Below are 13,236 nucleotides of genomic sequence, written 5' to 3' on the forward strand. Positions count from 1 at the left end.
ACCAGAGGTCCCTTAACAAAATAAGTAGTGCTTATTACTACCTCCGGGAAGAGGTGCTCAAGAAGAGGTGAGTGGTAGCATGAGGCCACGTGGTAGAGATCCAGTGCTCTGGCCAGGTCCCTCTTAACACACAATGGTCTCCAATCTTTCTGGTCCCACAGGAGGTCAGACCATGAGCCTGGCCTGTGGCCCTGTACATTGTCAGTTGCTATTCCAAGTTTTCAGAATTCCCGTCACTGTTTATTCCTTCTTTTATTTAGGAGTCAATGACCTGCAAGTGTTCATTATGAAGAGAGATCTGGCGTTTCTGGGCACTCTAATTAGCCTCACATTCCTGTCGCTGCTAAGATCTGGTTATCCTCAACAGACTGCCGAAGAGGCCTGCTCCATGCAGATTCTCGTCCCAGGCCTTAAAGGTAATGCTTCCAACTCCCTCCTCCCTTGATTCTGAAGCAGGCTGCTTTCGGGATTTGGGGTGGGGGTTCCCCCGTCACTTAGGCTCCTATGAGCAGTAACCTTACTGAAGAAGCTCACTATTAGTATCTGGTTACCCCCTGTAGTAGACACAATGCCTTTACTCCTTATCTTTACCCATCCCTGGCTCAGTATCGTGTGTACAGTAGGTGTACATCCTATAGAAAAGGCACTGAAGATTGCGTTCCAGTTCCAGCTCTGGCACAAACTATCTGATCTTCTGTACATCCCCTCAAGGTTTTGGGCCTCAGTTTACGTATTTATAAAACAAGAGGTTGGACAACTTAATGTATAAACTTTCATTAACTTCCAGATTCTTTAATTCTGAAGATAGCAGTTTATTTGCATTTTAGTCCTCTCCACTGAGCATCATATGATGCTTATAATGAGATTAGCTAATTTAATGCCATTTTTCACGAAATGAATTTTGAAGTTCAGAGAAATTAAGCAATTTGAAGGAAGTTGTATAACTTTGAAGTCTTCCATCCTCCATCTATGCTGGTTACTGACAGTTCTTTATGCTTTCCTGAGCAATGTTCACTTTTCTTATTGCATTAGCTAGAATTTATTTAAAAGTAGAGATAGTTCTGTAGTTCAGATGTGGAATTAACAGCAACATATGAAAAAAAATGACCCAAAGTTGTTAGTATCTGAAGATTTTAGAGTGGTATCTCCTTTTAATAGGCCAGAGATTTCAAACCTTTGCTATTCTTAAACAGAGAAGATTAGCATGGCCCCTGCACAAGGATGACACGCAAATTCGTGAAGCGTTCCATATTTTTTAATGGCACTGGGGAAAGAGAAGTGGAGGGCCAGATTTTGATATTTATAAGCAAGTATATTATATTTTTCCCCTTAGGGAAAAAAAATAGGCAATGTCCCAGGCCTCTGCCATATGTCTATATCATATACTTATTCAACTGATGCATTTTTCTAGCTCCATTTTAAGATCAAGATAGTCCATATTAAACAGAAGGAGTGTAGTGAAAAAAAAGACAATAAAAAAAAAGACAAACTCCCATTATATCTCCTGTTGCACAAAATAAAGAAGATGATAATTGGGTCCAGCTTGACAGAATTCAAGGACCTCAGGGAATGCAGGGATGGGAGGGGAGGCAGCACCTCTCAGGCATCCCCTGAAGTGACTTCCCTCTTTGAGGTGATGACCAGGTGACCCAGCATTAGGCCTGGGGAGCCAGAAAGTTCTGCTACCAGAAAATCCCTCAAGAAAGTGACAGAGTCTGGGAAGCTTCTCTTCTTTTTTCTGCTTTCCCTTGCTGTGTGGAAACCAAGAAGCCAGTGCTGCAGTTCCAAAAAGCCCACTAGGGTGTTTTGTTGTATTTTTTTAATTTATTATTTTTGTGTGTGAGTGTAGCGTCAAATCAGATCTGACTGGTACAGGAGGAGGTTGTCCCTCCTTCTCCAGCAGAGCATCTGGTGGATTCAAACCGTGAGCCTCTGGGATTGTAGTTGCAGCACCTTGCCACTAGGCCACCAGAGCTCCCCTGTTGTATTTTTTTAAAATAAATTTTGTTTTAATGATAATAAACATTTTGACTTTCAAAGTGCTTGGAGGAAATTGAAACTAATCAACATATGCCATTTACTCAGGAGTTTTGGTGAGTGAGCAATTTTGGCATCTTGACTTCATAACTCAACAACTCATTGCAGTCCAGTCAGAACTGACTGTAGTAGACCCTCTAGTGGCTTTTCAGAGACTGTAAATCACAACAGAGAGAATGCACATCTTTTTCCTGAGGAGCAACTGGTGAATTCAAACTACCTGTCTTTGGGTTGACAGTGCAATTCCCTCCCCACTAGGCTATGAGAGCTCCCTTCTGACTTCATAGCCCTAACCAAAACACTTTAAAATGCTGACTCATGTGGGTTTGTGAGTGAGAGTTTTCATTTTACCATTAGAAACCGTGGCAGAGTGAGATCTGGATTCTCACTTATAGAAATGACTTCTCTCTTTGGATCTTAGAGACTCTTTGGAGGCTATCAATGCTCTTTCTTTTATTTTTTGTTATTGAGATTTTATTGTAAGTTTATAGAGGACTTGGATTTTCATTCATTCATTGTTGCACATTTTCTCCCTGTCCCCTTCCCCCCAGATCACTAAGAAAAGAGGGGATCGATAAATAATGTATATGGCATTGAAACAGACAAAGGAGAGAACTGTATAAAAGGAATAAATGACTAGGTATTATTCATATGACAAGAGTCCAGAATGTTCTTACCACTCCTCACATGACTCTAAAATGTATATGGCCCTCACACAGTCATGGAGAATTGGGGATGGAGTTTGAACTGTACCATTCAGGTTTTTGTGTATTATGTTGAGGAAAACCCTGATCCTTGTAAGAAGTGTTTTAGAAATACTAGTCATGAGGAATATTTCCCACCATTCTGTACTGTTTGTGCCCTATGGGCGCTATTACAATTTCATATACTCGTAAAGATCCCTATCTTTAAGAAAATATAGGCTGTGAAAAGAATGAAGATTTTGTAATATACTTGCTGCTAGTTCACCGTTTATAAGCCAGATGATTCTGGATAAACTAATACTTCTCTCTAGTCTCAGTTTTTTCATTTGTAAAATTGAGTAAATATCATCAACCTAATATAATTTAAAATATTATTTAAAAATACAAAAAAGATAGCAAACTCACTGCCGTTGTGTTTCTGAGACTGTAAGTCTATATAGAAGGTGAGAGTCCATCTTTCTCACATGTTACGACTAGTGGATTTAAACTATCACAGTTTCAAGGCCTTATGGTTAGCAATCTGACAAGCTATGTATAGACTGTGGCATCAGAGACTTTTGTTATTGTTAAGTGCCATCTAGTTGACTGTGACCCATAGTGACCCTATGCGCCATAGCTCTGAGCCTTACCCGATCGTGAGTCAATCTCACTGCCTCTGATACACCCACCCTTTTTACTATCCTGTTACTGTGTCATTCCATCTCATCCGGGATCTTTCTCTTCTGAACTATTCCTTTACTCTTCCAAGCAGGATGTCCTTCTCCAAGGGCTGGTGCCTCCTGGCCACGTGCCCAAAGTATGTGAGATGGAACTTCAAAATCTTTTCAGTAAAACAAGGGAGTTGTGGTGGTGTGTCATCAAGTCAGAAACGACCCATGGCTGACCCTCTGATGGGTTTTCACAGGCAGTGAATTGCAGGAGATTGCCCATCCTGCTCTTGCAGAGCAGCTGGTGGATTTGAACCACATGCATTTGAGATTGCAGTACAACTTCTTACCACGAGGCCACCGTTACTTTTTGGAATGGTATGTGTATTGTGTGCTACGTTTATCATATCTATCTTCAGGCCAGGCCATCACCAATGTGAGTACACAGAAGTGTATTCTGTTTCTAAATAGGTGACTTATAAATCCCTAACAATTCACTGACCCCAGGGAGTGGATAAAAGTTTCCACCACCATATGGCTAATGAGAATTAGCAAGTTACTTGTGTACATAAGAAGGAAATATATTTTAAAATGATTTATTATACTCTATATATCAGACTTTAAGTGCAAAACCAAGACTTTTTTTTTTTTAGTGCATCATGGCTATATTCTCTCTCCATACCTATTCAATTTGTATGCTGAGCAAATTATCTGAGACGTTGGACTCTGTAAAGAGGAATGTGGCATCAGGATTGAAGGGAGACTCATCAATAACCTGCATTATGCAGATGACACAACCTTGCTTGCTCAAAGTGAGGAGGACTTGAAGCACTTGTTGAGGATCAAGCAATGCAGCCTTTGGTATGGATTCAGTCTCAATATCAAGAAAACAAAGATTCTTAATGCTGGACTTATAGGCAACATCATGATGGATGGAGAGGAGATTGAAACTGTCAACAGCTTCATCTTGCTTGGGCCCACAATTAACACTCTTAGTGCCACAGTTGGGAAATAAAGAGACACATTGCAATGGGAAATCTGCAGTTAAGGACCTCTCCAAGTTATTGAGGAGTAATGATGTCAGTTTGAGGACTAAGATGCATCTGATTCAGGCAATTTCTTTCCAATTACTTGCTATACATCTAAGAGCTGGATAATGAATAAGGATGACAGAAAAATAATTGATAACTTTGAGCTGTGGTGTTGGATAAGAACACTGAACATCTAACTGACAGACAAGGGAAGAGACAGCTATGTCTTGAAGAAGGTGCTGCCAGAGTGCTCTTTGAAGTCAGGAATGATGAGGCGTGGCCTCATATACTTTGGGCATGTTACTAGGAGGGGATGTTCCTTGAAGAAGGACATGATGCTGGGAAGGGTGGAGGGTTGGAGAAGGAAAGGAAGACCTTCAACCAGGTGGATTAACATGGTGACTATTGCGAAGGGCTTTTGTGTGTCAGGAAGTGTGAGGATGGCACAGGATAGAACAAGGTTCAGATCTTTGGGTCTCTATGAGTTTTACTTAACAGCATTTAACAACAACATGTATGAGAAGTTGAGTTAGTTAATAGAGCTAAAAATCTAAATGTAATACAGCTCTTACTCTCTAAAGGGAAATTATTGCTGCATGCTATGAGCTGATTTTGACTCGTGGTGACACGGTAACAGATGCTTAGAGTTTTCTTGGCTGTAAACTTTATAGAAGCAAATCATCAGGTCTTTCTCCTTTGGAGTGGCTAAGTAGGTTAAAACCACAATCCTTTCAGTTAGTATCTAGGCTCCTTAAAGGGGAAATAGGCACATAGGTGATCACCATTCATTCACTGGCCATTCATTCATTTATTAAGGACCTAATAGATTGCATCTCAATGAGAAGGAAAAAAAAAATCTTAACTGCTGTACCAACAGGCAACATCATGACAGATGGAGAAAAGATTGAAACTGCCATCAACTTCATCTTACTTGAATCCACAATCAAATAAACTTGGTTCCAGTAGTCAGGAGATGGGGAGATATATTGCATTGCGAAAGTTTGTAGTCGGGGCCCTCTCTAAATTATTGAGGAACAATGATGTCAGTTTGAGAGGTAAGGTGCACCTGGTTAAAGCCATCGTCTTTTCAGTTATTTTCTATGTATCTGAAGGCTGGACACGAATAAGGATGACAGAGAAAGAACTGAAGACTTTGAATTGTGGTGTTGGAGAAGACTTCTGACTGTCTTGTGGGCTGCCAAACAAAGAGCAAACAGACATGTCTTGGAGAAGATGTAGCCAGAGTGTTTTTTGAAACAATGATGATGAAGATCTGTCTCACACACTTAGGACATATTGCTAGGATAGGCTATGCCCTAGAGAGGGACACACTTAGGACATATTGGTGGTGGTTGTTGTTAAGTGCCGTCGAGTCGCAGGCGACTCATAGCGACACTATGAAGGAGAGTCCTCTACGCTTGGGTGCCTTTCATCCTCTCTCCAGGTTCATAGGGTTTCCGGAGGCAAGCTATTATGGAATTGGATGCCACTCCTCCTTCCAAGCTTGTTTTAATCGGGGAGCTCCACCCCACTCTCTGTCCGCATTGGATAAACAACCATTAAAGCATCTGACACATCAGTGTCACAATGTTCAGCCTCACAGCAACCACAAGTGACCACTGTATGGCAACTTGGACATATGGTAGGAGAGGCCATTCCTTGGAGAGGGATATCATGCTAGGAAGGATAGAAGGATGGTCAATGAGAGGAAAACCCTCTACTAGGTAGATTGGCATAGTGACTACAGCGATGCCTAGAGTGTGTTAGTGACTGTGAGGATGGCACAAAATAGGATAGGATTCATAGGATTTTGTTCATAGGATTGCTACGAGGCATACCCAGTTGATCAGCGCTTAATATCACCAACACAACCAGAGAGTGCAAGAGGTATAGTCTGTAGGGAGTTGTGCTGATCAATCCAAAGTGGATCCATAGGCAATCTCCTCCTGTACAATTGACAATCTTGTAAAACCAGTGTAGACTCTCACCACTGGACCAATCCGTAGCTTCAGGATGGATGGCGAAGAGATTGAGATTGTTCACAGCTTCAGTTTGCTCGGCTCCACAGTCAACACTCTAGACACCAGCAGCCAGGAAATTAAAAAAAAGTATTGCGATGGGAAAGTCGGCGGTTAGGGACCTCTCTAAAGTACTCAAGAGCAACGGTGTCTCTCTGGAGACTAAGGTGCACCTGATACAGGCCATGGTCTTTGCAATCACTTGTTATGCATCATAGAGTTGGACAATGACTAGGGAGGATAGAAGGAGAATTGACACCTTTGAGCTGTGGTGCTGGAGAAGAGTACTGAATGTACCATGGACTGCCAAGAAAACAAACAGATTCATCGTAGAGAGGATTAAACCAGGCTGCTCCTTGGAGGCAAGGATTCTGGGGCTTCGTCTGACATACTTTGGACATGTTGTAAGGAGGGACAGGTCCTTGGACAGGGACATTGTGCTTGGTAGGGTAGAGGGACAGTGCAGTAGGGGAAGACCCTCTATGAGGTGGATTGATTCAGTGACTAGGGTAATCGGGATGGGTGTGTCAGAGGCAATGAAATTGGCACAGAATAGAACAGGGTTTAGGGCTGTTGTACATAGGGTTGCTATGAGTCACAAATGAGTTGACATAATGACAACAACAGGTTTAATAATAAGTTTTAGGTTTAATAATAAGTGTAGCTATAATAAGTTGATTTCAACTTGACAGTAATGAGTTGAGTTTGTTGAGGAATAGGGTGAGAGGTGAATAAGCTACAGTCTGTTTATTAAAAAATGTTTTACTTAGTACCCAAATCTGGAGGGCTTGGTTTTGTAAGTACATGATATACATTGTTTTCCCTATGCTCTTTGGAATGCAGTAGTTTTTCTATTGAAGCCAAACCTGTCTTTAAAATTTTTCTCAACATAAACCTTTCAGGAAGCCACTATCAGTTGGCACTTGGTTTAAAATTTGTTATTACGAGTCTAATAGTGCTATTGGGAAAATCTGCTGCCAGGGTCCTCTCCAGACTACTGAAGAGCAACAATATCAGTCTAGAGACTAATGTGTGCCTGACACAAGCCATGGTCTTCTGAATTCATCAGAGAGCTGGACAATGATGAGGATTATAGAAGAAGAATCAATACTTTTGAGTTGTGGTGCTGCAGAAGAGTACTGAACATACCATGGACTACCAAGAAAACAAGCAGGTCTATCTTGGAGAAGATGAAATTAAGCTAGTCCTTGAGGCAATGCTTCTGAAACTCACATAGTTTGGGCAGTCCTTGGAGAAGGACATCATGCTTGGAAGTGTGGAGGGACAGTGCAAGAGAAGTGGACCTTGGATGAGATTGGTTCACTTAGTGACTGGGTAATGGGGGTAGGTGTGTTAGAGACAATGAAATTGTCTCAGGATAGGACAAAGCTCAGAGCAATTGTACATAGTGTCACTATGAGTCACAGGTGACTTAACAGAACATAACAGCAACAATAATGCTAACCAAACATTATCTTTAAACTTATAAAAAGCAAAACCTCATTTTGACAGCACAAAGAATATTCCTTCCTCAAGGACTTCAGCCTTAAATATGAATTGAAGCTCGAAACAACCTAAGTGCCCATCAACAAATGAATGGATAGAGAAGATGTGGTATATTCACACAATGGAATACTATGCTGCATTGAAAAATAAGGAACTCATGCAATATTATTCAAAATGGGTGACTCTGGAGGACATTATGCTGAGTGAAGTATCTCAGTCACAAAAGGACAAATACTGCATGGTGCCACTGTTTTAAAATAGGACTGACATCAGGGTTAGGGGGAGACTGAGAAATATGGGTTCAATAATGTATACTGCTTTATACATTGAAACAGATAAGGAAGAATTGAAACAGATAAGGAAGAAAACTGTTTAAAAAGGATATGTGATTAGGTATTTTTGTCATGACAGGAGTCCAGAGTAAAGACTGTATACAGTGGAGTGGACCTGGGGGAGGGTTTATAAAACAATGAAAGAATTTTTCTTTTACTTTTCCAACAGGGTAGTGTACTAGGGGGAGGGCTGGGAGGGGGGAAAAGTGCAACAATAAATGAATAGAAACCCAAAGTCTCTGTAAATTTTCATTGAAATGAATAATAAATTTAAAAAAAATGAATTGAAACTCAACATCAAGAAAACAAAAATTCTCACCACTGGGATGATTGGCAGCATCATGATAGATGGTGAAGAGATTGAGATTTTTACGAGATTTAGTTTGAGGGAGGTCTGGTGGTCTAGTGGCAAGAAGCTGCACTGCAATCCCAGAGGTACGTGGTTCCAACCCATCAGATGCTCTGCTGGAGAAGGAGGGCCAATCTCCTCCTGTACCAGTCAGATCTGATTTGATGGTACACATAAAATAAAATAAAAAAATAAAGCTTTAGTTTGCTTGGCTCCACAATCAACACTCTTGGTACCAGCAGCCAGGAAATTAAAAGACAAATTGTACTGGGAAGATCGGCTGTCAGAGACCTCTCCAAAGTATTGAAGAGCAATGATGCCAGACTGGAGAATGAGGTGCACCTGATCCAGGCCATAGTCTTTGCAATTGCTTGCTATGCATCAGAAAGCTGGATAATGGCTAGGAATAATAGAAGGAGAACTGATGCATTTGAGCTGTGGTGCTGGAGAAAAGTATTGAATATACCATGGTCTGCTAGGCGAACAAACAGGTTTGTTCTAGAGAGAGGGTGAGACCAGGCTGCTCCTTGGAGGAAAGGATTCTGAAACTCTGTCTGACATACTTTGGACATGTTGCAAGGATGGACTCGTTCTCTGAGAGGTACATCACTGTTGGAAGGGTGGAGGGACTGTGCAAGAGAGGAAGTCTCTCTGTGAGATGAATTGATTTTAGTGACTGGAGTAATGAGGGTACGTGTGTCAGAGACAATAAGACTGACATAGGATAGAGTAGGGTTTAGGGCTGTTGTACATGGGGTAACTATGGGTTGCAGGCAACTTGACAGCACATAACGACAATGACCACAATGATTGAAAACATTTGGTTTTAAGATGAAAAACATCTATTTGTGTCTTTAAGTCAGTTCATAGTTCTTTTATAGGCTTTGTCAAATTAATTAAAAAATTATTGCCTGTTATCCCTTAAAATGAAGTTGATAAAGCCAGTAATGTGTTCTAAATAATACATACTATCTAGGGATTTAGCTCTTCTCAAACATGGTATTACTTGTCTGGACCTGTTTCTTCTGTAAAATTAACCGGTTGTTCTATGGTCTCTGAGTATCTTCTCTTTCTGTTATTCCATTGTACTCTGGTGCTTTGGCATTTACTCACATTCATATTGTCAAGTAGAGATTAAGTTTGTTCACAGACTTGTTTGTTCAGTTTTAGAAGTAGGTAGTAATAGTTAAAGAATTGTCTACAGCACCAAAGTACCCTATGGTCTGTATTAAAATAATCGAAGTGCCTCTTCCTAGTGGGATCAAGAATGATTACAAACATAATATAACCAGATTTTTGCTCAGAGATTTATATACTATTTGCAGAGAGCCAAGCAAGTAGTAACTACTGACCACCCTTTTCTTTATTTCCTTGTGGGAGGAGAGAGGAGACAGCATTGTTTTTAATGATGCCTGAAAAGGAACTAGACAGTTGAAATGTTAGCTTCTCTTGGTAAAGAAATAACTTATCATTAGAACTTTCGGTTGGAAATAAGTCCCCAATCAATACCTGATAAAGAAAAGCATGTAGGAAAAATGCTGTTATGCTCCCTAGGCATGCATTATAAAATGCATGTAATTTTTGAGTAGAGTCGTTTATAGAAATATTGTACCAGATTCATCACCAGCAGGGATTTATATTTTTATGTCTTTTGAGACTAGTGGACAATCAACACTTCAAACCCTACCCATTTATGAACAATGCTTGACAAAAGCCTTTATTTTTAAGAAATAGATATGAGTTACCCTCAAAAGACATGGTAAATAGGAAAGAACAGAACCAAGAGGAGGACTTGCCGTGGAACATCTATTTCTTCCTTAGTGCTGCTTCTCTAGATTTAATGATTAAAATGGCAAGTATGTTTACATGCAGGACAAAGATGGCAAGTCTCCCATGATATTTACAGTCTTGAAAATTCAAATCTGATAGAGGGACAGCTAGGAGTTGTTCAGGCAAAGAGTTGTTTTAGATGTTCACGTAACTTTTTATCTTAACAGCAGCGTTCAGTTGTCATCAAACATGAGGAAATAGAGACCAGGTAAATTCAAGTACCCTAGCCAAAGTAGAAGAGTTTGATGTGAGCCCAGGTTCTTCTGACTCTAGATTCTGTACTCCATCCAGTCTGCAGAGAATAAAGAGAAGTTCAGGGGTAGGGCCGTTATGCCCTGTGCAAACATGGTCAAAATATCACTTAAAGTGAATCCTTGGTATCATTATCTTTAAGTGAATTTTCTGATTAATGGAAAAAAAATAGAAAGAAAACTTGTTTTGGGTCCAAGTCTTTAAAATATCTTTTTGTTAATAATAAAAACAACTCATTATCTCTCTTTTCTGATTTAGTAAGTAGGGTTTGCAAAAAAAAATTATTAATGTGTTGGTGCTGTTTTGGGACCTTTAATTACCTCTGGATTATCATTACTACCAATATTGGAAAATCAGAAAGAAATGAGCAAAAGGACAATGTTTTGGTCACATTTCCTTTATAATAAATAGGGGAAAAAATCAAATTGGACCTAGACATGTTAAAGTAGGTAGAGCTTGAACAGAATTTATTATGGCACACTTGCTCCTCTAGTTATTTCCTCTTTTTTAAAATATTAATTTTAATGAAAGTTTACAGAGACTTAGGGTTTCCAGTCGTTCATTGTTGCACTTTTGTTCCTACCCATTCCTTCCTTCCCCGCCAATTCACTCTTCTCCTTGAAAAGAAAAAAAAATCCCAAACACTCTTTTATTGTTATACAATTCCTCCCCCCTAAGTCCACTCCACTAAGCAGCCTTCATTCTGGACTTCTGTAATGATAATAGTACCCATTCATATATCCTTTTAAACAGTTCTCTTCCTCATCTGCTTCAATGCAATATACATCATTCTTCCCCTCCTTTTCTGTCTTCCCTCAAACCTGAAGTCAGTCCCATTTTACAACAGTGGCCCTTTGCAATATTTTTCCTTTTGTGACACTTCACTCAGCATAATGTCCTCCAGGGTCATCCATTTTGAATAATATTTCATGAGTTCCTTCTTTTTTCAATGTTGCATAGTATTCCATTGTGGGAATATACCAGAGCTTCTCTATCCATTAGTTTGTTGATGGACATTGGTTATTTCCAGCTCTTTGCTATTGAGAACAAAGCTGCAATAAACATGAGTGTGCATATATCTGCTTGGGTGGCAGTTATGATTTCTTTACGGTAAATTCCCAGTAGTGAAATTTCTGGGTCAAATGATATTTCTATTTGCAACTATTTTAGAAAGTGCCATATCACCTTCCATAGTGGTTGCATACTTTTACACTCCCACCAACAGTGAATAAGTGTACCAGTTTCTCCACAACCTTGCCAGCATTTGATGCTTGCTGTTCTGCTAAATTTTGGGGTGAGTTGCTATCTCATAGTTGTTTTGATTTGCATCTCTCTTAGAGCTAGGGATTTGGATGTGTTTGCCATCTGAATGTTTTCTTTGGTGAAGTGTCTGTTCATTTCCTGTGCCCATTTTTCAGTTGGGTTATTTACCTTTATCTTGTTGTGGTGCTTGAGTATTTTATAAGTTCTAGATATAATTCCCTTGTCTGACATGTCATCGTTGTTGTTAAGTGCCATCGAGTTGTAGGCGACTCATAGGGACCCTATGAACAAAAGTCCTCAACACTTGTGTGACTTTCATCCTTTCTCCAGGTTCATAGGGTTTCTGGAGACAAGCTATTACGGAAGTGGATGCCACTCCTGTGTCCAAGCTTGTTTTAATCAGGGAGCTCCGCCAAACACTGTCCACCATGGGTAACCATTAATGCATTTGACACATCAGTGTCACAGTGTTCAGCAACCACAAGTTACCTCTGTATGGCAAGTGGACACACTAGGGTTATACAACCTAGAGGAATGTTTGAACAAAACCAGTGAAAAACAGGCCTGAGGGCCACGGATTAGCAGTCACCCACCTTTGGCTTGGTAGCATCACTTTCTCTCCACTAGGCCAACTGATCTCTCTCTATGTTGGTGTTATTGTTGTTAAGTGCCATCCAGTCATAGATGGCTTCCCTTTTGACCCTGTTGGAGAAGATTTTGGATGTGCAGAGATTTGATTCTATCAATTGATGCAGAAAAGGCTTTTGATAAAATCCAATACCCTTTCCTGATTAAAAGACTCAACGAAATAGGATTAGAGGGGAATCTCTTCAACATAGTAAAAAGTATTTATGCAAACCCAAGAGCCACATTGTTCTCAACAGAGAGAGATTAAAGGCATTGCCCTTGAAAATAGGAACTAGGCAAGGATGCCCACTATCACATTTCCTATTCAATATTGTATTGGAAGGAAGTCTTAGTGATAGCAATAAGGCAAGAGAAGGAAATAAGAGATATCCAAATTGGCAAAAAGGAGTTAAAATTATCTCTCTATGCAGATGATATGATAGTTTACTTAGAAAACCCTAAAGACTCAGCAAGTAAACTACTGGACATAGTTGACCAATTCAGCAAAGTGGCAGGATACAAGATCAACATACAAAAATCAATTGGATTTCTTTACAGTGACAGAGAGAATACAGAACTGGAGCTGAGAAAAACAATACCCTTCACAATAGCTAATCACAAGATTAAATACTTAGAAGTA

General features: G+C 39.9%; 1 protein-coding gene across 4 annotated transcripts in view; it reads left to right on the forward strand.

Moving 5' to 3' along the window:
* Positions 1-286: 286 nt before the first annotated feature.
* LOC102848606 (collectin-11-like) overlaps positions 287-13,236 on the forward strand; it is a 96,044-nt gene continuing 83,094 nt past the window's right edge. For all 4 annotated transcript variants that reach the window (XM_006882855.1, XM_006882857.1, XM_006882856.1 and 1 more), the window contains exon 1: positions 287-416. In XM_006882855.1, coding sequence (XP_006882917.1) covers positions 287-416 — 130 coding nt within the window. The remainder of the gene's footprint in view (positions 417-13,236) is intronic.

Source organism: Elephantulus edwardii, unplaced genomic scaffold, assembly GCF_000299155.1.
Source record: "Elephantulus edwardii isolate Elephantulus edwardi_28Jun2011 unplaced genomic scaffold, EleEdw1.0 scaffold00025, whole genome shotgun sequence".
NCBI classification, from domain to species: domain Eukaryota; kingdom Metazoa; phylum Chordata; class Mammalia; order Macroscelidea; family Macroscelididae; genus Elephantulus; species Elephantulus edwardii.